Source organism: Podospora anserina, chromosome 1 (assembly GCF_000226545.1).
Source record: "Podospora anserina S mat+ genomic DNA chromosome 1, supercontig 2".
Taxonomy (NCBI): Eukaryota; Fungi; Ascomycota; class Sordariomycetes; order Sordariales; family Podosporaceae; genus Podospora; species Podospora anserina.
Genome location: NW_001914855.1, coordinates 251753 through 274141, shown reverse-complemented (window position 1 = coordinate 274141; position 22389 = coordinate 251753). Strand labels below are relative to the sequence as shown.

The window sequence follows — 22389 nt, the reverse complement described above, 5'->3', positions numbered from 1 at the left end:
ATAAGTCCCTACACCAGGGGAGCTTGATGGTATTAGTTGACGACAACGGTAATGAAGACAACAAACACCTTTTGTGCGTTAAAATACATTGACGGTGTACCCCGCCGTCCCGTCTCTTGGCCATCTAAAAGAAAAAAAGAAAAAAAACCCATTCAATAACTCCTATCCCAAGTACTCCCACGAACTTTCTCATGCAGTAGGTGAACCTCTCGCACTGGCGCTATGAGCCCTAAACCTTTCCTTCCTCTCCTGCTCAACCCCCAATTCCGGGTTCTCTAAATCGCCCAACATGGGCGTCTGCATATGACTCGTCTTCCTCCTTAACCCCCCAGCCTTGAGCCGTCTGGCAACCTGGTAAGCCCTATCCAGCTCCTCCTCCACCGCACAGCGAATCTTGAGCGCCGCCACAGCCGGCCAGACACTACGCTCACCCCTCAGGATCCAATACTCCAGCGTTTCCTTGGTGGGGGTTTCCATCAGCCGGACAAAGTCACCAGCCGTCACCTCGGGAACAAGCATCATGCTCGCGCCCGGCACCCGCTCGTCCACAAGGAACCGACGGATACCCGCTGGGAGCAGCTGGAGTGTGTCGAGCTGGCGGAGGCGGTGTCGGAGCTCGAGCCCGACCATGCGCATGATGAAGGCCATGCCAGACATGGTCTTGTTGCGGGTTTCGACCATGGAGGGGCCGTGCATGTCGCTTTGCAGGAAGGGGATGAGGTAGGGGCGGGCTTGGCTGACGATGAAGTGGTTCACGTTGAAGAGCTCGGCGATGCGGAGGAGGGGGGATTCTTGCTCGGTGTAGGAGGCGTTGGTCCAGTGGTTGAAGTCGACTTCGTTGGCGGGCTTCCAGGGGACGATGTTGCCTTGGGAGTCTTTGCAGAGGATCTTGGTTTGACGGTGGCCGTAGAAGGTGGGTGTGGAGGCGTTGGAGGCGACGGCGGCGGTCCAGATTAGCTGTGGATGTTAGCCATGCCCATGACTTTGGGTGAAAAGGGCGGTACATACCACGTTAGGAGCCGTCAAGTAATTCAACAACGTCGGCACACCCCCATGCCCAGCCGTAGCAACCGTGATGTTCAACACCCTCTTGCTCCGATGATACGCCTCCTCAAAGGTCAAATCCCCAATGTTACTCTTGATACACTCCTCCAACACCTTCACATCCAGAAAATAGCCCTCCCTCCTAAACCTCCGCACCCTCCTCACCAGCGTAGCCCACCTCGACCACATCGACTCCCTCAACCCCTTGTTATGCTTGACCGGATCCTGCCCCTGCTTCGCAAACGCGCTCAGGTCAATCCCATCCCCCTTCAGCACCCTCGGCAGCTCCTCCTCGGAATGAACCGCCACCAACGCAGCAATCAACGCCCCCGTCGCCGTGCCCACAATAATCCTCGGCAACAGCCCCCTCAAAAACAAAGCTTTCACCACCCCCAAGTGACACAAACCGAAAATCGCCCCCCCTTGCAAAACCAACGCCGTCCTCCCAAAAGCCTGTCTCGTATCATGTATAAAATCCAGCTTCGCCTGCGTAGACATGGTAGCAACCATCCTCCCCCCCTCAGGCAAATGACTACCGCCCGGGGGGCTAGCAACACTCAGACCCCCCCAGTCCACCTCTGGCGTCCCATTCCCCCCTCCGGCGGCAGTACTCTCCCCCCTTGTCGTCATCACACTAAGCGTCTGCCTCCTCTCCCTACCGCTACTGCTCCCCTCCCCACCGGTGCTACTCTCCCCATTATTATCCTCAAAACTAACATGATGCCCCTGCCTCGCGACACCACCACCCCTTGGAACCCCCCTACCACCATCAACAACATACCCCACCGCCGACGTCTCCCCTGGCGAAGGCAAGCTCCCAATATCCTCTACCCCCTCCGCCACAGCCCTAACATACTCCTCAATCAAAAACTTTGTCCCCGCAAACGCCCGGTTGTACAGCTTCGTGGCGGTGATATTCCCCAAGTTCCTCACCAAGCCACTCCTCAGCAGGTTAACCAGCGAGTGCACGTCCCCCGTCTCCCTCGCAATCTCAATACTCACCAGCCGCTCGTTGATCAGCTTGAAGTCGTAGTGTGAAGAGACAGGGTTGTTCCTCCAGAGGTCCAGCCCGAGCAACGTATCCAGATTGAGCGCCGCCTCCTCCCACTGTTCAAACGTTCTGGCGGAGTGGAGGGTGGAGAGGTAGAGGGTCAGGGGGGTGGGGTTGGTGTAGTGGGTTATGATTTTCTATACATCATCAACAGTTGGTTAGATCTGAAAATAATAGATAGGGTGAGGGTTGGGGGAGACATACCTGCCGCCAAAAAGAGAGCACGTCAAGCAGCATGTCCCATGCCGACAACAAAAACAGCTTTGGCCCCCTTCCGTGGTGTTGATGATCATGACGGGTGTTGTTGGGACGTTTACCACCACCAGCCGTGCCTGTTGGCTGCTGCTGCTGCTGCTGCTGCTCAACCTCTTCAAACCGTATCCTCGCATCCGGACCAGAATCGGCACTCCCAGTCCCAAACAGAGGCGACAACAAAATGGTGTACACCGCCCCCAACAAACCGACGAACCACTGAAACGCCATTTCCCTTCTTTTTCTTGCGAAGTCTCCCAAATCCCAACAACCCTTTCCTACGCCATACACGGAGTAATTAATCAGTCTTTTGTGGCACGCGCGCGTTCAAGTTACCATGGGGGAAAAAACACCAATCCAACAAAATAACAAACAAAAAAACAAAAAAAAAAAAGAAGGAAAAAAAGGGCGAGGGAGGAGCGTTAACCTGTCAAGAAATAAAAACCAAGTTCCCAAAACCGAAACCACGCCGGAAAACCTAGCTCGTGACGGTCACCCAACTCGGCCGCCCTGAGGCGAACAGGAACAAATATCCCCACAATCACATTTTCCCATCCCTTGTCAGACAACGTTGAATCAAGCATGTGAAAGCCACAAACCCCACTTTTCCGCACAAGTGCTTGCAGTTGTCGCTTATCCCCGCTTCCCCAAATTCCCGATTCCCGATTCCCGATTGGTCTTGTACAAGGGTCACCCCATCACCAGTTCTCGGTTCCTGCAGCCGAAGGAATCTCCATCTCAAATCATGATCTAAAAACATGAAGATGTTGTCATGGTGTAACTATCAGTTGATTAATCTTTGTCTTGATTGGTTCGGGCCCTAAATAACCTATATTTTATTGTAATCGCCCCATGTATGACAGCCCATTATTCGCACAATACCTCAACATGCCACCGTTCCCATGCCCACATATAACGACAACGTTTTGTTTTCTGTCCCCATCATCGCCAGAACACCAACGACAAAAACCACCTGTATAAACCCCCCTCTAAACACGCAACCGCCCCATTCCTCTAATCGAATCACAAAACACCAGGCTAATGCTGACCATGCCACACCCCCCCCCCCCCCTAATCACTATCTGGCGGCGTCCCCCCCTTCTTCATCATCTCCTTCACCTCTGCCTCCATCTGTCCAGAAGTCATCTCCAATCCAGCCGCCGCATCCAGTCCAGCGCTCCAGCCCGTCACCTTATTCGCGAGCTCCAGCTTCTTCTGGCACGCCTTGTAAACCAGCTCCTCCACCGTCCCCTCGCTAATCAACCTGACAATCTCAACCGGCCTCGTCTGACCCAAACGATGCGCCCGATTCTCCGCCTGAATATCGTCTTGCGGATTGTCGCTCTGATCAAAAATGATGACCTTGTTGGCCGCCGTCAGGTTGATACCGGTACCTCCCGATCCCGTCGTTAGCAGGAACACCGGGATCGTCGGGTCGGCGTTGAACTGGTTGATCAGTTCCTGTCGCTCGCTGACATCAGTGTTTCCTTGAAGACTGAGGTACTCCACCCCTTCACTAGCCAGGCATTCTCCCAGAATCTCAATAACCTTGGCAAACCTCGTGAAAACCAAGGCCCGGTCTCCGTTCTTCTGATACCCCCTAATCAACTTCAACAAGCTCTTCACCTTGGCACACTCTCCCCAGGACCCATCTGGCAAGTCAAACGACCTGATGCACTTGTAATCTCTGCACCACAAATGAAGCTCAAAATCCGACAGCGCCTTGAGTTCATTCGTCAGGTGCCCGAGATTAGGCTGCTTGAGCTCCGACTGTGGTATCCTCTTCATCAGCACCTTGGCCATTTCCTCCACATCCTTGTCCTTGAAGTAGCGTCTGAACAGCTGCGGATGAATGGCCGACTTTCTCAACTGGATCCAAACGTTGTTGGTATCATTGTCCCTGCCCTTTTCCGCAACGACGGTCTGAGAAGATTGAGATGTTGCCGACTTCCTAAATCTTCTCGCATAGTCCTCATAGATACTGGCCTGTGTCTTGTCCATCTTGCAATACTCGACCCTTGTCGTCTTCTGGGGCATGTCTTGGAGCACCTGCTCCTTTCGGCGTTGGAGGATAAATGGCTCGAGAATGGTCCTGGCACGGGGCACCCGCTCGCTGGCCAAGATTGCGCCCTTGGAGACGTCCGCCAGAGAGAACTTTTGGCTGAACAACGCCTCCAGCGTTTCAAAGTGCTCTGAAAACAGCTTAGGTTCCACAAAGCGCAGGAGGGCAATCATTTCCATGAGGTTGTTTTGAACAGGCGTGCCCGACAGAATCAACCGCCAGTCGGCCGTGATGCGTAGCAGATCCCTGTAGAGCTTCGTCTTGGGATTCTTCATCTTGTGACCTTCGTCAAAGACGGCAATCTTTGGCTGGATGCGTCGAAGATTGGAAATGTCGTCTGGCCGCGAGAGCTGCGAGTAGCTCGTTAGAACAACGTGATAGGCTTCCGGATCATCTTGGATCTCCTCCGCAATGTCATCACGGGTGGCTTGGGGGCCTTGGTATGTGATGACATTGATGTCCGGGGCGAATCTTTTGAACTCTGCAGCCCAGTTGGCCAAAGTCGAGGGCGGCACGAAGATGAGGTTGGGCCATGGCCGGTCGCCTTTCATTTTCCCCTTCTCGTAGTCCTCGACAACGGAGCACATGAGTGAGATGACTTGGCATGTCTTTCCCAAGCCCATGTCGTCTGCCAAAATTCCACCGCAGTCCAATTTGTGCAACAGACGCATCCAGTTTAGCCCATACCGTTGGAAGGGCTTCATGGTACAATGACCTTCCATATACTTGGGCTGGCGGTGGGGCAGGTCGACCAATTTTGGGTCTTCCATGCTGATGGGTGTCAAGGGCTTTCCATCATCCGCCTGAGAATCGTTTTTCATCTGGCCCGTTTCATCCATCGTCCACTTACTAGTCGATGCTTTAATTGCACGGGCCTGTTTCTCACAGGCCTGGATAACATAGTCAATCGCATCCAACGACTTGGCGTAAGACTTGACCGCTGACACAATGTCATCTCCCACAGAGAGTTTGGCAGATTTCTTGCCCTTTTTCTTGTGAGCAAGGGTGACTCGGCGAGCATGCTCCAGATCCTTGAATGGTTGGTGGGAAACCATGACTTTCGCAGTGTCTTCTTTGACGCCAGCGATGGCGACCAGTTGCACTACGTCGCAAGTGTTGAGATACTGGAGGACTCGGGCATCAAACTCGCTTGAAGCCTCCTCATCTTCGTCGTCCTCGGCATCTTGCGGGGAAGATCGACGCGCCTTGGCCTTTTTACTATCAAAGTCCTCGTCTCGATCGTCATCGTCGCTAACAAGATCAATGACCTTAGCTTGTTTTCTTGGCTTCTCGACCGGCTTGACGGGAGAACTTTCGGGACTTGCTTGCCGGCCAGGGCGGCGACCTTGCACGAGCCTCCGTCGTGCAGGCTGTTTAGGTGGGGACGGTTTCCGGAGCGACTCGAGACTCTCATCAGAGGAGGGAGACGAAGGAGACAGCGAAGCCCAGTCTTTTTGTAGGCCGTGGCGGTTTGATGTGCTGCCATTTGATTCCTGTGTATTTTGTTTCTGTCCCGCACACCGTATTAGTAACTTGACTTGTAGACCGAAAAGTTAAACATACCGACTTGGCAGCCACCTGCGCCTTCAAGGCTAGTGAAGTGGATGACGTCGATACACTGATACTCGGCTCCTTTCGCTGGAAAGACGAAGGTCGAATGTCTCCCCGTGTTCGCTCGGCATCCTCGTCGGAAGAATCTCCTCCGACATAGATCGGCGCATCCAACTCGCCGTCTGATATCTGTACAAAATCTCGCTTCTTCGAAGCAGTAGACACAGTTCGACTCGCTGGGGGTTTGAAGCTGGTGCCCGGTGGAGCCATCGCGCTTGCCAATCGACCGCCAATTCGCGGGGCAACTGGTTGTGGTCGAAATGGGGAAGAGGCAGGAACCTCAATGATTGATCGGGGCGAGGAAGGTACGACAGACATGGGGCGTATGGAAGGTTTGTCCATGATCTGTGTCGGTTGTGTAAAATAGGGCGACTCGCTCACAATGTCGTCGTCTTCGATGTCGTCGAATGCCAAACCTCTGCGTCGGGTGGTGGTTGGCGGTGAAGATGAAAACTCCATTTTTTGTTGTTTCTCGACTGGTTGGGTTTCGACTGAGGGTGGTAAAGGTGGAGTAAACTTCAGAGCAATCGTTATCTTTCACAAAAAAAAAAATAAAGAAGACAACGGAGCAACGTGTAGAGTGCTCCGAAGTCAAAGACGCCGAAAGAGAAAGTCGGACGAAAAGTCGGGGTCCTTGATGATGTCCCACCCCTGAATTGGGAAATTTCAGATCATTCGTAGTAGCGACTGTTGGGATTTCTGCCGTTAGACCGATACCGCCCCGTTATCAATGTCAATGAAAAGTCAACAAGTAAAAGAGACTTTGCTAAAATTAGACGCCGAACAATTGGCACAATGTCTCCTTCTTTTGCCTCCTCTTTGGGTGTGGTAGCCGGTCGATTGGGCAGTACTCGAGTCGAAACCAGAATTTGAACAAAAGAGAGGGAGAGAAAGGCAAGAAGAAACAGCCCTATCTTTCCCAGAATTCAACCATCAAAAACCCGGCCCCACAGGCCTCTGCCAGCAAAAGCAAACGAGAGCGCGTCAATCGGGAATTTCAGTGGGCCGGACGCGCCTGTACTTGCTGCACGTCGACACGTGAGCTGCGAGCGACGTTCCCATGCCAATTAAGCACGGACTCACCTACCCAATACGTACCTCTCTCACACTCACAACCAACATCATCAAGCGAGCCTCACCATTGACCATACCATATCATCACATACTACAATCCAAATCTCAAAGATCGCCCAAAATGGCCACCCGCCGTATCATCTCCCAAGAAAAAACCCTCCTCGACCAGCCCGACCCAAACTCCCTCTCATCCTCCTCCCCAGCTCAAAAGTCCAACATCACCCCCGCCGTCCCCTCAGCCGTCATCTTCAAGCTCCTCGCCTTCACACTCGCCATGATGGTCGTACCTATCGGGTCTTACTTTGCCACCGTCAACACTCTGTTCAAAGGTAACTAACACGGCTTATAAATCTTCTGTTCAGCCTTGCTCTGTCACTCACTCACTCACTTACACCACCCTCTGTGTGCCCTCTCCCATGCCTCCCATATCTTACGGCTCATATCCCCTTTCGTATCCCCTCATAACTTCCTTGTTCATACCCATTCTCACAACGCTCTTTCGTATTCTCTCCCATGACACATTCATTAAACATACGGCTAATTCCCCCCAGGCAACTCAACCTACGCCGGCGGCCTCGCAGCCATTATGGCAAACGTAGTCCTCATAGGCTACGTCCTCGTAGCCATGGCAGAGGACCAGTCCGACCGTCTAGAAGAGGAGAAGAAGCAAAAGCAAGAGGGGAAGAAGGATCGTTGACCACTGTCTTTTTCATTTCTTCTCGTCTCAACTAAAAATTATCTTGTCCATATTTTACCCCCATACACACAGATGGGACACGGTTCCTGCTACTTACTACCTACGATATGGTCTTTAAGAGGGGATTGAGTGGCAAAGTTATGGAATGGATGTGGCTATTGAGTACCAGTATTGAGGCAGAGAGGACTAGATAGCCCGTGTGACATTAATGCATCAATCATGGGATCAAATGTCCAAACTGTAAACTATATTTGTCTCTAGTTTCAATCACATGACACAACAAATTGATACCAACTTCGACAGAAAGTGATCTCTGCCGAGAGTCTTACCACCTCAATTCACCATTACTACTGGATCATAATAGTCCCCCTCCCCCTTTCCTTGCGCTTTCCAGCATATATATCCAACCATATCTCATCTCTCAACCCCCCAAATCACACCCACACACACACACAAGAAAACACCAGCAAGAACACACCAAAATGTTAGAAACCAAAAAAAGAATCCCTCTCATTATTTTTCTTTCTTTCATGTACCAAATCAGAACAAAGGACTCGACAGAAAAAAGCCCTTGTACAGCAGCAGTAGTAATTCCCATTTCCTAACGTGCTTCCCTTGCACTTTCCCTTCACTTTCCCGTCCCAACCGTGTGTGTGCGTATACGTGTACTTCAACACAAACCAACCCATTCATCATCAAAATCACAATCCCGTCCTAGAAAACCACCTCCAGTCGAGTATTTCGCTGAGAGAAACGACAAGACGCCAAACCATCCGCAACTAGTCGAAAATCCTACATCTTCTAAATGTCCAATCTCCTTATTCTTCTCCTCTCTGCCAATATGCCTGTCCACAACAGCCTGACAAAACACAACGCCCCCATGCAACAAAAACATCTGAACGGTAGCAAACCCCCACCAAAGCCCCACATCCATACCAGACGTTTTTTTAAAAGGCGAGAGTGAGAAGAACCATCGGGTATCAAAAAAGTCGACATTATCGGCGGCGGCAACTTAAACAAACTGTCGAAATATCATCGGAAAAAGCAATCTTCAAAAATGTCGACCCCTCTTAGTTGTTCTTGCTAAACCTCCTCGAAAACCAACTCTTCCTCTTCTCCGGTGGCGAGGGTCTATCCTGCACTTGAGGTGGCGACGCAGTCGTGGTTTTCCTCAACGTCGAACCCTTCTGGGGAACCGCTGGAGGGGGTGCCTGTTGCTGAAAGTTGGGCAAATCTCCCGAGCTTGAACTGCTGCTTTGAGCTCCCACTGCAAACGATGGTGGCGGATACACCGAGTTGTTGCTGAACCCAATGCCGTAGTCGTTCATCTGCTGTTGTTGCGGTGCTGGTTTCCTCTTCGGCGCCGACTGAACCCGCTCGATGGAGCTATTATCGCTGCTTGTTGGGTCCGTCTGATACCCGGCTGGCTCTCCTGACGTACCACTCCCTGACGCCGTTGTGACTGTCTCATAGGACCGATGGTTGCTGGGGAGCACGTATTCGTTGGGACCCGGCCTGTTACCGTGCGGGTCGGACTGCATTCGGTTCCACCTTTGCCGTCCAGCTGCCGGGTGACCGTTGTACCCTTGGTCGTAGTGATGTTGTCTGAGGTCCTGTTGGCTCCCACCGACACGATCATGGTACATCATGGATGGCGGCCGGCTGCCGTAGTAGCTGTCGTGCGAGAATCTACCACCATTGCCATCTGAGAGTCCACATGTTAGCCTCATGCAAATCAATCCTACACGGCATTGCATTACTTACTGCCATAATAGCTAGCTCGTCGGTTGGCTCTGGCATCCGGGTCTGCATTGCATGCGTTAGTCAGTATCCCGCCACTCGAGATGTCCAAGGGTGCAGGGTGCATACCGGGCCGGATCATGGACCTCCTGTTGCTATATCCGCCATCAATTGCTGCCTCGAAACTCCGAATCGTATCTAATGGTCGTTCCCAGCGGCTTCTGGTGGGATTAGAGCGGTCAGGTTCGGCTGCGCCAGAAATTATGGTTAGTACTTTGTGTCACAATTCCCCAGGTTTGCGCCTCATACCGATTGGGTTGCCATAGAGATCCTTGTGTTGAATGCTCCTCAAAGGCGCGAGCGACGATGCTTCGTTTGCGGCAACCTGTGCTACACGAGTTTGTCAGTTTAAAAATTCCTCATCTCAAGGGGAGACACCAAAACATACCAGGTTCCGCCTCTTGCATTGCGAGGGTGGGATCGGCTTTGCTGTGAAGTCTTTTGGCTTCCTTCTCGGCTGAGGTCTCGTGCAAGTCGACCTTGTCGGCTTTCTGATTGCTGCTAGAACCCTGGGATTTGTCCGACCTGAGACTGAAGCTTCTAGATTTCCTGGTTGGGTTCGCAGGGCGCTGCTGAGTCGAATGAAGCTGATGTTGTTGTTGGGAAGGATGCTGCTGGGGCTGCTGGTAAGACTGCTGATATGACTGCTGGTACTGCGGATGCTGTTGCTGCTGCTGTTGCGGCGGGGCCTGAGGGTACTGATAAGCAGGCGCAGGGGGGAGGTTCCTGTTCTGGGATGTTGCGGTCGCCATCTTGTCGGGCGCTGCCGGGGGTGCGATAACTTTATTACTTCGCTGTGGTACGTGCTGATGAGGAAAGAAGATGGGAAATGAGAAGGATCTGCAGCGGGCCCGCAAGGTGACAGGGTCGTGATCGCAGTTCGCAAGGTCAAGGACGACAAAAAGATGCTGGGGGCAGGCGTAGCTCTGGTGATGTTGATGGATCCTGTCGCGCCGAAGTGGGCGGTGGGACTGGGGTGCCTGATTGTGCAGGAGCTTTTCCGAGAGACGGACCCACGAAAAACCTGTCGCAGGTTCCTGCTGAAATCAAGGAACCGTGTTGTGCGTGGGATGCTGGTGTCCAAACAAATCCAACCTCACGGAGCAAACAGCCAGGCGGTCTGACAAGGAATAGTAGAGAAATGCGTGGGCAGCGTAGCGTAGCGTTGCGGGCGGTAAAGTAATGGAAGTAAGTGGTAGTGTACGGAGTAGTGATAAGGCTGGATATCCGGGCGCAAGGGCAAACAACTATTGGAACTTCTGACGACCCTGCCACCCTTTTTATGAATCGACTCCAAAGATAACAACTCGACTCCCGCCTGCCAATTGTCGGCGACCTCTTGCAGCAAATGGGAAAAATCGATCGGGCTGTGTTGCTGGCCTTGGTCCCAGAAAGAGCTCTCTTGGTGGAGTAAATGGCGCTAGGTGCCGAGAGGTGACAGCGGAGCGGATGGCGTTTTGACACTGGGCTCCACTGACTGACGTCAATCCAAAAGAGACTGGGCTGGGATGGCGCTTGATCTTCGCGTGGCTCTGGCTCGGTCTTCTCAGAAAAAAAAAAGCAACAGGGGGCCGCTTCGCGATTGTTCCACGTGCGTTGTGGCTTCTCTTCTTTTATGTATATCTTTTTTTTTGACAAGTCTTTCCGACGCGTGAGAGTGGGTGGGTGACAAATGGACGACTGCTGAAATACGAGCCTTGGAGAATGCACTAGACACTTTCAGTGCCAGTTTTCGACTTGCATGCGTCGAACAGTACAGCAACAAGAATCGGCGCTAAACCGATGCAGGAGTCGTTGACGCGCAAAATGTACCGATTCAGGTGCCAGGTGGCTCGTGCCAAGCCTGTTCTTGCTGGGCCGTCCTAGGGTTTGTGAACTTAGACGGGGCAAAAGAGCAATTGAGGAGGCTGAACTCGTTTTGCTGAGATATCGATACGGACTATCGGACAGATATCGGACAACGAGAGAGAGACGGAGAAGTCGAACGGTTCAATGCTCAATGCTAAAAGACGGGAGGCACAAACGAGTGTTTGGATGAAACGGCCTGGTTTGAAAGTAAATACGGAGTCCACGGTATAAAGAATCTGGATTGGTTGCCCAAAGGTTTCCAAAAAATGTGAAAGGAGGGATGAAAATCGCGTGGCGGGAAGGGCCATATCTTTAAGAATGGATTCGCTGGATTCCGAATGCAGTTCGACCCTAGAAGCACCTGAGGATGGCCGCGTGGAAGGGCGGGCAATGGTGTTTCTCTCGGGTCTCTTCCAGCTTATGATTTGCCGCTTGCGGTTGCTGTCTGCATTCTGCAAGCTCACCATTTCAACCCCGTTTTTCACCGTCGCAATCCACTGAACACCAGGAGACTCGTGTGTCACCCGGATGATCCGCTCCCAAACCCCGCGCGTCGTGCTGTCACAGATCATCTCCAACTCAATTGCAACAGCTCAATCGCCGGCCATCGCTGACAATCTCCAGACTGGCAACGACTGGCCGCTATTCACCCCATCCCGTTCCAGGCGCCATGGGGGAAAGAATACGGACTCGCTGCGCCTCAGACAACTACGCGGCCAGCCAGAGAGGAACACACGGCGCCCGTGTTACCGAGCGACAGCGTGGGATGTGCCCCTTTTTTTCCTTGAATGGATATCCGATACCTATGCTACAATACGATTGCCATCCCACCGAGCCCACTCATGCGGCTCAGATGCAGAATTCGACATGTGAGAAATGCCAGCGTTATATACAGCCCTTGGCATTGTATCAATGTGCAAATCCTGAGCTGGTGATCATCCCTCGGAAGTTTCAACTTTTGGGAGAGCCAGCTGCAAGTTGGGCATTTTGGACGGTTGTGGACGGTGGACGGGAGCTATCTTAGGGTACCCTGCGTCCCACAGAAATTTAGAATCCGTCCGACACGGTACGGACCAGAACTGCACGACAGGTTCAAGCTGCAGGTCCTCGACGAGGTAGCCACCGCTGTGGTGTCAGCACAACTAGCTCCCTCTTGTTTCCTGCGGCGCGAAAAGGGGGATGCTGCCAGCCTAGAGCGTGCGCCCGGACGAGCATCCCGAGTCGAGAGTTTTCTCCTGGATGTTGGATGGAGCGCTGACAGGATTATGACGATGACGTTCGATCTTCAATATGAGGGGTAAACGACTGATTCATGGCCAGCCAAGATATATATTCCAACGTCCACGCCACAACTGCTGTGTTGGCACACTCGAATCCCGATCTAAGTTGGTACGCATTTCTGGAAAAGGATTGGGCTTATCCCTTTTCAACTTCGGCACCATACCAAACTACCCGACTCGTGGATACAAGAGCCATCTTTCAACGGCGGGGGGGCGGGAGAGGGTAGCATTGCAGCTTCAGGTTTTCTGGTTGTGAAGCCACCCTCCCTCCCTACTCATTGCCTTATCGCTGCATAAAGGTAGGTAGTACACGCTTTACACGTAACCAAGGTTTCAAAAACAACAACAACAGAGTCAACAACGGTGGGCCAGAATAACCATAAAGTCCGGCACGGAGCCGGACATCAAGTCACAACAAAACACCGCCCGCATATATCACCACCTTTTGCCTCTTTCCAACCTTTCAAATTTCCGGTGTACCCATTTAGTTTCTTGGTACGTAAAGAAAAGGGGTAAAATAGCAATATGCTTCCTTGACTTGAGCCTTTTTCCCAGAAAGCAGGTTTTTCCTAGTTTTTTTGAGACAAGTTATCATACACGTCGTTTCCCAGAGTCGATCGAACCAACCAGGCCCTGAGAGGATGGAAGCACAAGAAGCAGGCTTCACAGGGCGATGATCTTGCTTCTAGCTCCTGTCAATCTGTCAACCATGACCCCACTCTTCCCCAGTCGGATCAACACGAGAACGTGGTTGTCTTCGATCGAATGGGGACGACTGCGTATCCAGTGGTTTGGCAACGTGGGAACCCCAGGCCCGGGAACTAGCGGGATGGCCTGGGTGGGCTTGATGCAGGGAGCTTAACCGCAAGGCCGGCACGTTGGATATTGTTCCAGCCCGCCGGTGTTTTTTCAAGTCAAGTTTTACTCTCCAGCATGGGCATAAGGCTTCAGCGAAACCCTCCAGCAAAAAGAGCTGGAGAAACTGAAGATATACAGTCAGCTACTTGGACTTTTACATCTCTCACTGTGGCGTCGTGGCGCCGTATTATGTGCTCCTGGCTGCATCCCCGGCCGCACACCATGCCACCATCACCCTTCACCTCGGCCCGGCCATCTCATAAATCGTTCGAGAAGACCAAAATGTCGTTATCGTAAACCGAGACACCTCTGCTTTCGTCTTTCGTCAAACCCCCTCTCAGTGTCTAACCCTAGTCTCAGACGCATCATCTCAAGCAAGCCACACCCATGATGAACCCCAGGTCCGTGACCGTGACCAGGGCCGTGAACCCCGGCCGACTGTTGAGAAACCTATCTGCCGAAGCTAGCCAGCCTGATTGTCGATCCCATCCCAGCTGTTCGGGAACTGATCCAAAACAAATGAGGCGCCCGTGGCGCTGCTCATATCAAGCAACACAAAGGGTCTGTCGTCTTCCATCTCAGCTTCCATGGGTGGGCTGAGAAAGGCCGATGTCGTCTTGCTTTGAGACGAGACCACCTGTCGCATGTTCCAAAGTGACACTTTTGGACTTTTTGACTCTCGACGACACAGAGACATAGACAAAAGGGGAGGGGGAGGGGGTAAATGACACAAGATCTGAATCTCCATTTCGACCGAGAACCAGCATCAGACCAAATGACAAAAAACACCAACCTAAACGCAAACAAACAAACAAACAGAGATGCTGAAAGAAAGGTGAGATCGGGGAATAAAAAACCTTTGCCTCTCAGCCCACCCACCTGCTGTACCTGTGTTTCGTTTCCTCAAGTCCACCCTGATATTAGGCGCTGTAACCACTTCACGTTGAGATGAACTGTGTAGCACAGAGATAGGTAGGTACATTCCAGCACGAACGAAAAAAGCGATATGATTGATCAACTTTGACTGACCCTTCACATCTTGTTTTCTTTGCCACCTCTTTTCTCGCTGAAGAATCACAGGACAGCACTGCCGCAATTCACTGCCCACCAGCCTGCCCCAGACAGCATGCACAATATTCCGCATAAACACCTAGGTAGGTAGGAACTCGACCACCTCAACAAATAACAAACCATCAGAGCCTCATTCCACCGCAACACAAACACCCCACCTAACCCTCCCCTCCCATCCCCTCCCACAACAAAACCACCCGTTGCACCACGCCTCCACCGCCTTGCCCCGCCCTTGTACCTCAACCCAATCTCACAGGAAGAACGGACGTAAAAACGGCCTGTGGCATTTCAAAACATATCCCCCTCGCCAGCTAACAAGAGTTAGTATTGAAGCGGACAGAGAGAAGAGAGTTGATATTGCAAGATCATGTATGGATGAATCTATATATATATATATATATATATATATATATGACAGGACTGTCAGTATACATCAATCATCAAGTCAGCCTAGGTACCTACCTAAATGAAATGATATTGCCCCCCTGTAAACAAGAAAACGAAGAAGCCAAGAAGACCTTCCTCACTCCACCAACACTGGCGGTGGTGGGAGAAACAAAAGAGTCTGCAACATGTGAGCAACAAGCCTCAAAGACCAGCAACCCGCCTGCGAGTTTCGTTGTGGTCAGGTGAGATGGGGGAGACCTAGGCAAGGATATAAGATCGATTGCAAAATTCCGCCGGGAATGGTATATGGGGGTTGTGAGGTTGTGGATGCGGAATTTGTAAGATATGGGCTGTTGAGATATAGGATTTGAGATACGGTAGTTGAGATATGGGTTGTTGGTAGTAGGCTGACGGCTGGCAATTTTGTTACTAATCATGGACGTTTATGGAAGCTGGTCTAATCAACAACTTGGATGATGATGGGTAGGGCGACGACCATACTGCACACAGGTGAAACCTGGATGGGTTCTGCCCCTTGGATGAGTCCTGCCCCTTGGATGAGTTCTGCCCCTTGGATAAGCTCTGTCCCTTGGATAAGCTCTGTCCAACACTGGTTAGCAACACGCCACAACACACAAGAATCAAGAATCCATATTGAGAACGAATTGAGAAAATGGAAGACTGAGTGGTTCTGATAACTGCTGTCTGACCCAAGGCCCTTCTCAAAAAAATAAAAACACAACCTCGTGGCCAGATCCCAGGCAAGAATAGCCCCCCCCATTCCCAGCTCACAACCAACCGAGCATCCAAGCCACAATTGTCGTCGTCTGGAAAGACCTGTTGATTCTTCTCAGCCCCAGGCTGGCCATTAATGTTGTATTTTTGACAAGGCAAGACTCTTGTCAAGTGCCGCCCCTGAACTGCCGATTTTGTGTCCCATCCCGCAACGCACCCAAAGCACTGAAATCCCTTTGCACCCCAGATGTTGCGGATCCTCAAATGGCATTTTGTCATTTTTTGCGATTGCCCTGATTTTTAATGCTAGAAAGCAGGGCCGTCCGTTGTTGATTTCGTCAAGTCCCTGTCTAATTCCATATGCACCGAAATCATGAACCACCCGTTACCGACCAACTCCTGCCCAGCCCATTCTCCCCCATCTTTATTTAGATGGTGGAGGGGTAGAGCATGATGCGAACCGAGGCGCCGAAAGACTTAGCGGGGAGAGGGGTCTGGAACTTGGCGCGGACGACGCCGGAGTTGCCTGTATCAAGAGTGTCAGCACAAAGAGACACTTTCCAAGAAAAAGCCGCTGCGGAGAGAGCTCCCGATATATCGTACCATGTGGTCTGGTGACCTTGCCCCAGATAACGCGGATCTTGGTGCCGCGAACCTCCTTCTGACCACGGTAGACGTACGCAACCTTCTTGCCAAGGTAGAAGCTGTGCCCATTGTTAACTCCTGTCCTTCTGTAGTCCCCAAAGTCGATTCGCAACCTACTTGGCAGCGTTTGTGTCGTCAACGCCCTCAATCTTGATGAGAGAGGTCTTGGAGTGGACGGCGTGCCTGGAGCGTTGGTAGCTCAGGTGGCGACCCCTATGGAAGGAATCTGGTCAGTCTCGCGCTTCTTATCGAGTCGAATCCGGCATTTCGAAATTCTGAATCGCAATGTTGCGTCGTGGTGTTCGGTTCGATTCGCAGCGGGTCGAACTGCCGGTGGGGTTTCACTCACTTGACATATACTAGATCAGACATGTTAGCCCATGGTCTTTCACTCGATTGGCAATCCAGCAGCGACCATCGCCAACTTTGTCGTGACGGCGGCCATGAAGGTGCCCAGATTTCGCGTTGACGACGTCGCTGCTGTTGTTGCTGCGGATACTCGGGCAGACTCACGTCTATGACCAGCTTCGGTAGGCATTTTGATGGCTTGGTGATTTCCCTCTGAGATTCTTCCTTGCCACGGTCAAGGGCAATCAGCAAAATGTCGTGCTGATTAGAGGTCCGGCGTTTGGCGACGTGAATGTGGCTCTGCACTTACCTTCGGCACGCCAAATGAATTCGAAAATTCGCATGGTGGGATTTGGTAGGGCTTGGGCCAGTTTAGCGGGGCGGATTATCTGTGGCGCCGAGTTCGGCAGGCAGGAGCGACCTTTGCAGTTCTGCGGGGCACTCCCGCCTGGCCCCTGCACTCAGCGAGGTGTGGCTGGTGGGTCCTCAGCCACGAGTGATGCAATCGCAAAAATTGTCAGTGCTGTCTCCCCCTGATCCTTGTCCAGTTGGCTCGATGCCAAGAGAAAATCTGCGATGAGCACAACGGCTGTGGACTTCCTGCAACCGACGACCGACGACCGAGGAGGACCTGAAGTGATGATTCATCAGATAACAGCACCGGACCTCTGACAATCCTCATGCCGCTGCTAGCCCCCGTACGTCACCCTCTTGAGCTTCTCGGTTCAGCGCGGCTTCAGCTTTGTAAGCTCGAATCAGACAATTTGGTCGACCCCAGTCGCCTGTTAGAGCCATTATCTCCCTCTCATGGGCATGGTTTGTATCCAACCTTCAGAACAACCAACCAGCTGTGAACAGCATTCAACATACCCCCCACTCCGAACACGACCTCTCTGCCGGCCATCTGGCTCGAAACATGTCAAGAGATGTCCGGGAATTCAAGCTGAAAATCAGAGCCGCGTTCTCAAGATCTGATAAGCATTTCTGAGGGAAATAAGCGGTTGCAGGGCGGGCGGGTAATATAAGCCGTACAGGGAAGATGCTCAAGACTCTTTTTAGGAAGCACTCCACCAGCATCACGACATGCGAAGCCGGCCCGGAAGTCGGAGGTATGCTTGGCCATTCTTTTCGATATTCTGAAGTGGCTAAAACATCCAAATTGTCAGTCTTGGCCCGCCCGACCAAGGGTTGGTTGCAGATGTGGGATGTCCGAACTCCTGAGACCACCACGGACTCTGAGCGTCGGCTCCGGAGACCCTCAACCCCGCGGAGAAGTGCGTCAGTTGTGTCCAGAGACTTTGGATAATTCTCTGGCCCGCGGACTTGACAAGAGAGGATATACTTGTCACAAGATGTGAAGAAGCTTCTTCCGGGTGGGAACTTTTTATTATGGAATCGATTTTCTCTTTGGTCTCTCGGTGCTTGCTCACCGGAGCTAGCAAGTGTCAGCGTGGGGGGAGTCAAACTTGACGCATTCTGCCGGCGAGCGAACCCTTGACCAACAAAACTATTCCGGGACCTCCGCACCACAACGTGCCATTTTTGCCTGTTTTATTTGACTGGTAGCTCGGCCTTTGGCGAGGCCAGCGTCCTCCACTGTGACTGCGTTATTTCCTTCGCCTACAGAAGTGGGTAGCGGACAACATGTAGGCGGCGTGGAGGCGGAGGAGGGTGACGAGGGGGAGGGTTGAGGGAGGCCCCCCCCTTTGATGTGGCCAGAGCTCAAATCGAGCCAGGGGGGAGCTCGACAAGATTCGGATACCCCACCTAGCTCAACAAGTCGCAAGCGGTGCCCCTCCACGAGCAGCCCTACCTTACCTTCATCCGCCAAAACACTGATGCTACATATTGTGCAACTGAATCTCAGGGCAGACATAACTGCATCTGGTCAACATGGAATTGCCCTCTGCTTGATGCTTGCCCGCTCTTTTGCAGCGTCCCGTCTTGTTGGTTGAGATAGGCGTGGCATGTGCCGTACCTCGCCGGCCTCAGAATTTGGGAAAAGGGTGTGTATTACCGCGTTGGGGATTCTGGGTCACTGCCTTTGCAAGACGCAAGCTTCCAAAGCGCCGGGACCGGTTAGTGTTAGTGTATCTGAGAATCAAAGCTTTTGTGGCCGGGAATCAGACCGACCCAACTCTGCTCATGGTCTTTCCCACACCGCTCGCCGGGTATGCCTTGCCAGAGGGGGTGACTGTCCTGGGAGCGGCAACCGCGCAAAACTTCACTTTGCGACGCCCCGTTTCGGGGGTGTCCCGAGGCACGTAGATATTTCATGTAGGCCTGCAAGCAGCTGACTGTTTCTGCCATCCGGACTCCTCGATTGTTATGACGATATGTCATGTTAGGGGTCCTAACACGGACCCAGTCCAAGCTCCCCCTTCAAGGCCCAGGGCAACCAAGTACGTAAAGGCCTGCGGGGACCCTGAGTAAGCTCCCCCCTCGTCAAGGTGCCCTGCGCTCTAGCTCCAGTCTGCGCATCACTCAACCCCCCTCTCTCCCAGGGCGGTAGAAATACCATTATCCCCGAAACTTGGTCGGACTCCGATTAGTTTTCCCATCCCTCCTCCTGTCAACAAAAAAACTTTCTGTCCTCTTTGCTGCCGGCTTCCCTGAAATCCCCTCAGCTCCGTTTCCCTGCCTTTTTGAACACAAGACCCTGCTGGACAGAACCAACCGACAAGATGGCCGCTGACCTGCACACTGCTGGGTAAGTCCGTCCCGGACCCCGCCATTGAATCATCGCTCTGCTTCCTGTGGAGCTCAGGACGACCAGGATAGCTTTGTTCGAGCCTTGCGCGCTCGCGATCTCGACGGTGACTGCATTCGGTGGTGGTTTGCCCCAAGACGGCGATGGCAGCATACGAGATTGGGCCAGTTTCTGGCGGAAACAGTCACAGGAGGGAGAGCGCATAGACATTATGCTAACGATCCGAACAGGGCCGTCGAGCTCAAGGAGAACACTGTCATCGTTGTCCTTGGCGCGTCCGGCGATCTCGCAAAGAAGAAGACTGTATGTGTCATAGAGAGAGGAAATTCTAGAGTGTGTGCCAGAGCCATTGAGCTAACTTTGTCATCACAGTATCCAGCCCTTTTCGGCCTCGTAAGTTAGCAAAGTCCTCTCCCGAGGGCCTCGAGATTAGATTACTAAACTTCGACCCCCCCCCCCCCGCGATAGTACCGGAACCAGTTCCTGCCCAAGGACATCAAGATCGTCGGATATGCCCGGACAAAGATGGACCATGACGAATACATCCGCCGAATCAAGACATACATAAAAACTCCCACGAAGGATACGGAACAGCAGCTGGAGGAGTTCCTCAACATCTGCTCATATGTCTCTGGTCAATATGACCGTGACGAGTCCTTCCAACAGCTCAACCAGCACCTCGAGAAGCTCGAGTCCGACAAGAAGGAGGCCAACAGACTGTTCTACATGGCCCTGCCTCCCAGTGTTTTCACCATCGTGTCGCAACATTTGAAGAAGTGCTGCTACCCATCAAGGGGCGTTGCCCGTGTCATTGTGGGTTGATTCCAATTCAGCTAGCTCAACACCCTGCTAACCAACCTGACAACTAGGTCGAGAAGCCATTCGGCAAGGACCTTGCCAGCTCCCGGGAACTGCAAAAGTCTCTGGAGCCCGACTGGAAGGAGGAGGAGCTCTTCCGTATCGACCACTACTTGGGCAAAGAAATGGTCAAGAACATTCTCATCCTTCGATTCGGTAACTCGTTCCTCGGTGCCACCTGGAACAGGCACCACATCGACAATGTCCAGATCACCTTCAAGGAGCCATTCGGCACCGAAGGCCGCGGCGGTTACTTTGACGAGTTTGGCATCATCCGTGACGTTATGCAGAACCATCTTCTCCAGGTCCTTACACTCCTCGCCATGGAAAGACCCATCTCCTTTTCGTCCGAGGATATCAGAGATGAGAAGGTGCGGGTACTCCGCGCCATCCCCGCCATCGAGCCCAAGAACGTCATCATTGGACAGTATGGCAAGTCGCTGGACGGCAGCAAGCCCTCGTACAAGGAGGATGACACAGTGCCCAAGGATTCGCGCTGCCCAACATTCTGCGCGCTCGTTGCCTACATCAAGAACGAGAGGTGGGATGGCGTACCGTTCATCATGAAGGCGGGCAAGGCGCTTAATGAGCAAAAGACCGAGATTCGTGTTCAGTTCAAGGATGTTACCTCGGGCATCTTCAAGGATATTCCACGCAACGAATTGGTTATGCGCATTCAACCGAACGAGAGTGTCTACATCAAGATGAACTCAAAGCTCCCCGGTCTGACCATGCAGACGGTCGTCACCGAGTTGGATCTTACCTACCGCAGACGCTTCTCGGATCTCAAGATCCCCGAGGCCTACGAGTCGCTTATCCTGGACTGCTTGAAGGGTGACCACTCCAACTTTGTTCGTGACGACGAGCTCGACGCCAGCTGGCGCATCTTTACTCCTCTCCTCCACTACCTGGACGATAACAAGGAGATCATCCCCATGGAATACCCATATGGTACGTTGAGACGATAGACAGCATGACTGAGTTCAGATACTAATTGGTGTTGTTCAGGCTCGCGTGGCCCTGCCGTTCTCGACGACTTCACATCGTCGTACGGATACAAGTTCAGCGACGCTGCTGGGTACCAGTGGCCGACCACGTCGGCTCTGGGACCTGGAAACAAGTTGTGAGTAGCTTGTCACATACTGCATGGCGTTTTGTTTCTGGGGCGAGGTTTCTGCTACAGTACGGTTGAGCACCCGTTAAACTCTGGCTTTCAACACAGTTGAGCGCATCTCGAACTTGATGGCGACAATTTTTTAGCAAATGGGGATATCAGTTATTAGAAACGACCGGTGTTTTTGTATGGGAAAGAAACGTCTCGGTTAGACTTTTCAGGGCAGGAAGCCGAGCCGGAATGGGCGGGAACAGGGACAACGACGAATGACACCAGAGGAACCGTCTTTTTCCCCCCCTTCATACGGGCTGGGCAAGGTTGTTTGTGTTCTTGATGATCGGGTATAGGTAGCCAGCCAACATTCGTGGGAAGAGAGGAATGGCTTAAATAACGAAGTCTGTGTTATTATTATGAAAATATTGTTCCGATTTGACTCTGATGCGTCAACCATTGATTTAAGAAGTGAATATATATAACCAGCAATACTTAGTTCTCTATAGGTAGGTTAACTGACGTCGATTAAAAGCTGATTACGGATACATGTAAATATGTGGAAATTACCGGCGGTTTACCTGATAAATACCGGTGGCTTGAAAACATGCACAATAAGTGGGGGTGAAAACAGTGGATGCCCTGGATCTTAGGCAAAAACGGCACCCAGCCAGCTCAGAGCGAACCAGCCTCAACCCCAGCTGCAACTCTCTTTGAACTGGAACATTGAAACTGCCCCATCACCACGAAACTCGGCACCCGACGACCGCGACTGCGCAACAGAAGCAGTTCGCACCTCAACGACGTCCAGGAGCACATTGTTCCGTCGATCTTTCCACGTCGATAACGACCCGGCTTCTGCGCGTCCGCTGCCCTGAGTACGCCTGTCGCATCGAGCATCCGATTCTTTTGGCGTTTTGGCTTTCGGCTGCCTTTTTGCTTTTGAGCAAGGG

At 52.3% G+C, this 22389-nt stretch overlaps 6 protein-coding genes across 6 annotated transcripts; 2 read left to right on the top strand and 4 right to left on the bottom strand.

Moving 5' to 3' along the window:
- Nucleotides 1-189: 189 nt before the first annotated feature.
- PODANS_1_9620 (uncharacterized protein) lies at nt 190-2232 on the bottom strand (the record flags this gene model as incomplete). Its single annotated transcript, XM_001908589.1, has 2 exons — nt 190-957; nt 1009-2232. Coding segments are annotated over 2 exons (1992 nt in total), but the record flags the coding sequence as incomplete, so codon positions are not given.
- A 1186-nt stretch (nt 2233-3418) lies between these two features.
- On the bottom strand, nt 3419-6479 carry PODANS_1_9610 (uncharacterized protein; the record flags this gene model as incomplete). Its single annotated transcript, XM_001908588.1, has 2 exons — nt 3419-5917; nt 5973-6479. 2 exons carry the CDS (start codon nt 6477-6479, stop codon nt 3419-3421), a joined length of 3006 nt encoding a protein of 1001 aa, XP_001908623.1.
- A 736-nt stretch (nt 6480-7215) lies between these two features.
- On the top strand, nt 7216-7791 carry PODANS_1_9605 (uncharacterized protein; the record flags this gene model as incomplete). Its single annotated transcript, XM_001908587.1, has 2 exons — nt 7216-7423; nt 7646-7791. The coding sequence occupies 2 exons, from the start codon at nt 7216-7218 to the stop codon at nt 7789-7791; spliced, it is 354 nt and encodes a 117-aa protein (XP_001908622.1).
- Nucleotides 7792-8861: 1070 nt separating this feature from the next.
- On the bottom strand, nt 8862-10343 carry PODANS_1_9600 (uncharacterized protein; the record flags this gene model as incomplete). Its single annotated transcript, XM_001908586.1, has 5 exons — nt 8862-9496; nt 9556-9597; nt 9661-9780; nt 9841-9921; nt 9980-10343. 5 exons carry the CDS (start codon nt 10341-10343, stop codon nt 8862-8864), a joined length of 1242 nt encoding a protein of 413 aa, XP_001908621.1.
- A 5855-nt stretch (nt 10344-16198) lies between these two features.
- Nucleotides 16199-16953, bottom strand: PODANS_1_9590 (uncharacterized protein; the record flags this gene model as incomplete). Its single annotated transcript, XM_001908585.1, has 4 exons — nt 16199-16296; nt 16374-16474; nt 16533-16641; nt 16929-16953. The coding sequence occupies 4 exons, from the start codon at nt 16951-16953 to the stop codon at nt 16199-16201; spliced, it is 333 nt and encodes a 110-aa protein (XP_001908620.1).
- A 2494-nt stretch (nt 16954-19447) lies between these two features.
- Nucleotides 19448-21458, top strand: PODANS_1_9580 (uncharacterized protein; the record flags this gene model as incomplete). The annotated part of the gene is made up of 6 exons (XM_001908584.1): nt 19448-19473; nt 19704-19776; nt 19846-19866; nt 19942-20286; nt 20343-21282; nt 21340-21458. 6 exons carry the CDS (start codon nt 19448-19450, stop codon nt 21456-21458), a joined length of 1524 nt encoding a protein of 507 aa, XP_001908619.1.
- Nucleotides 21459-22389: the final 931 nt, after the last annotated feature.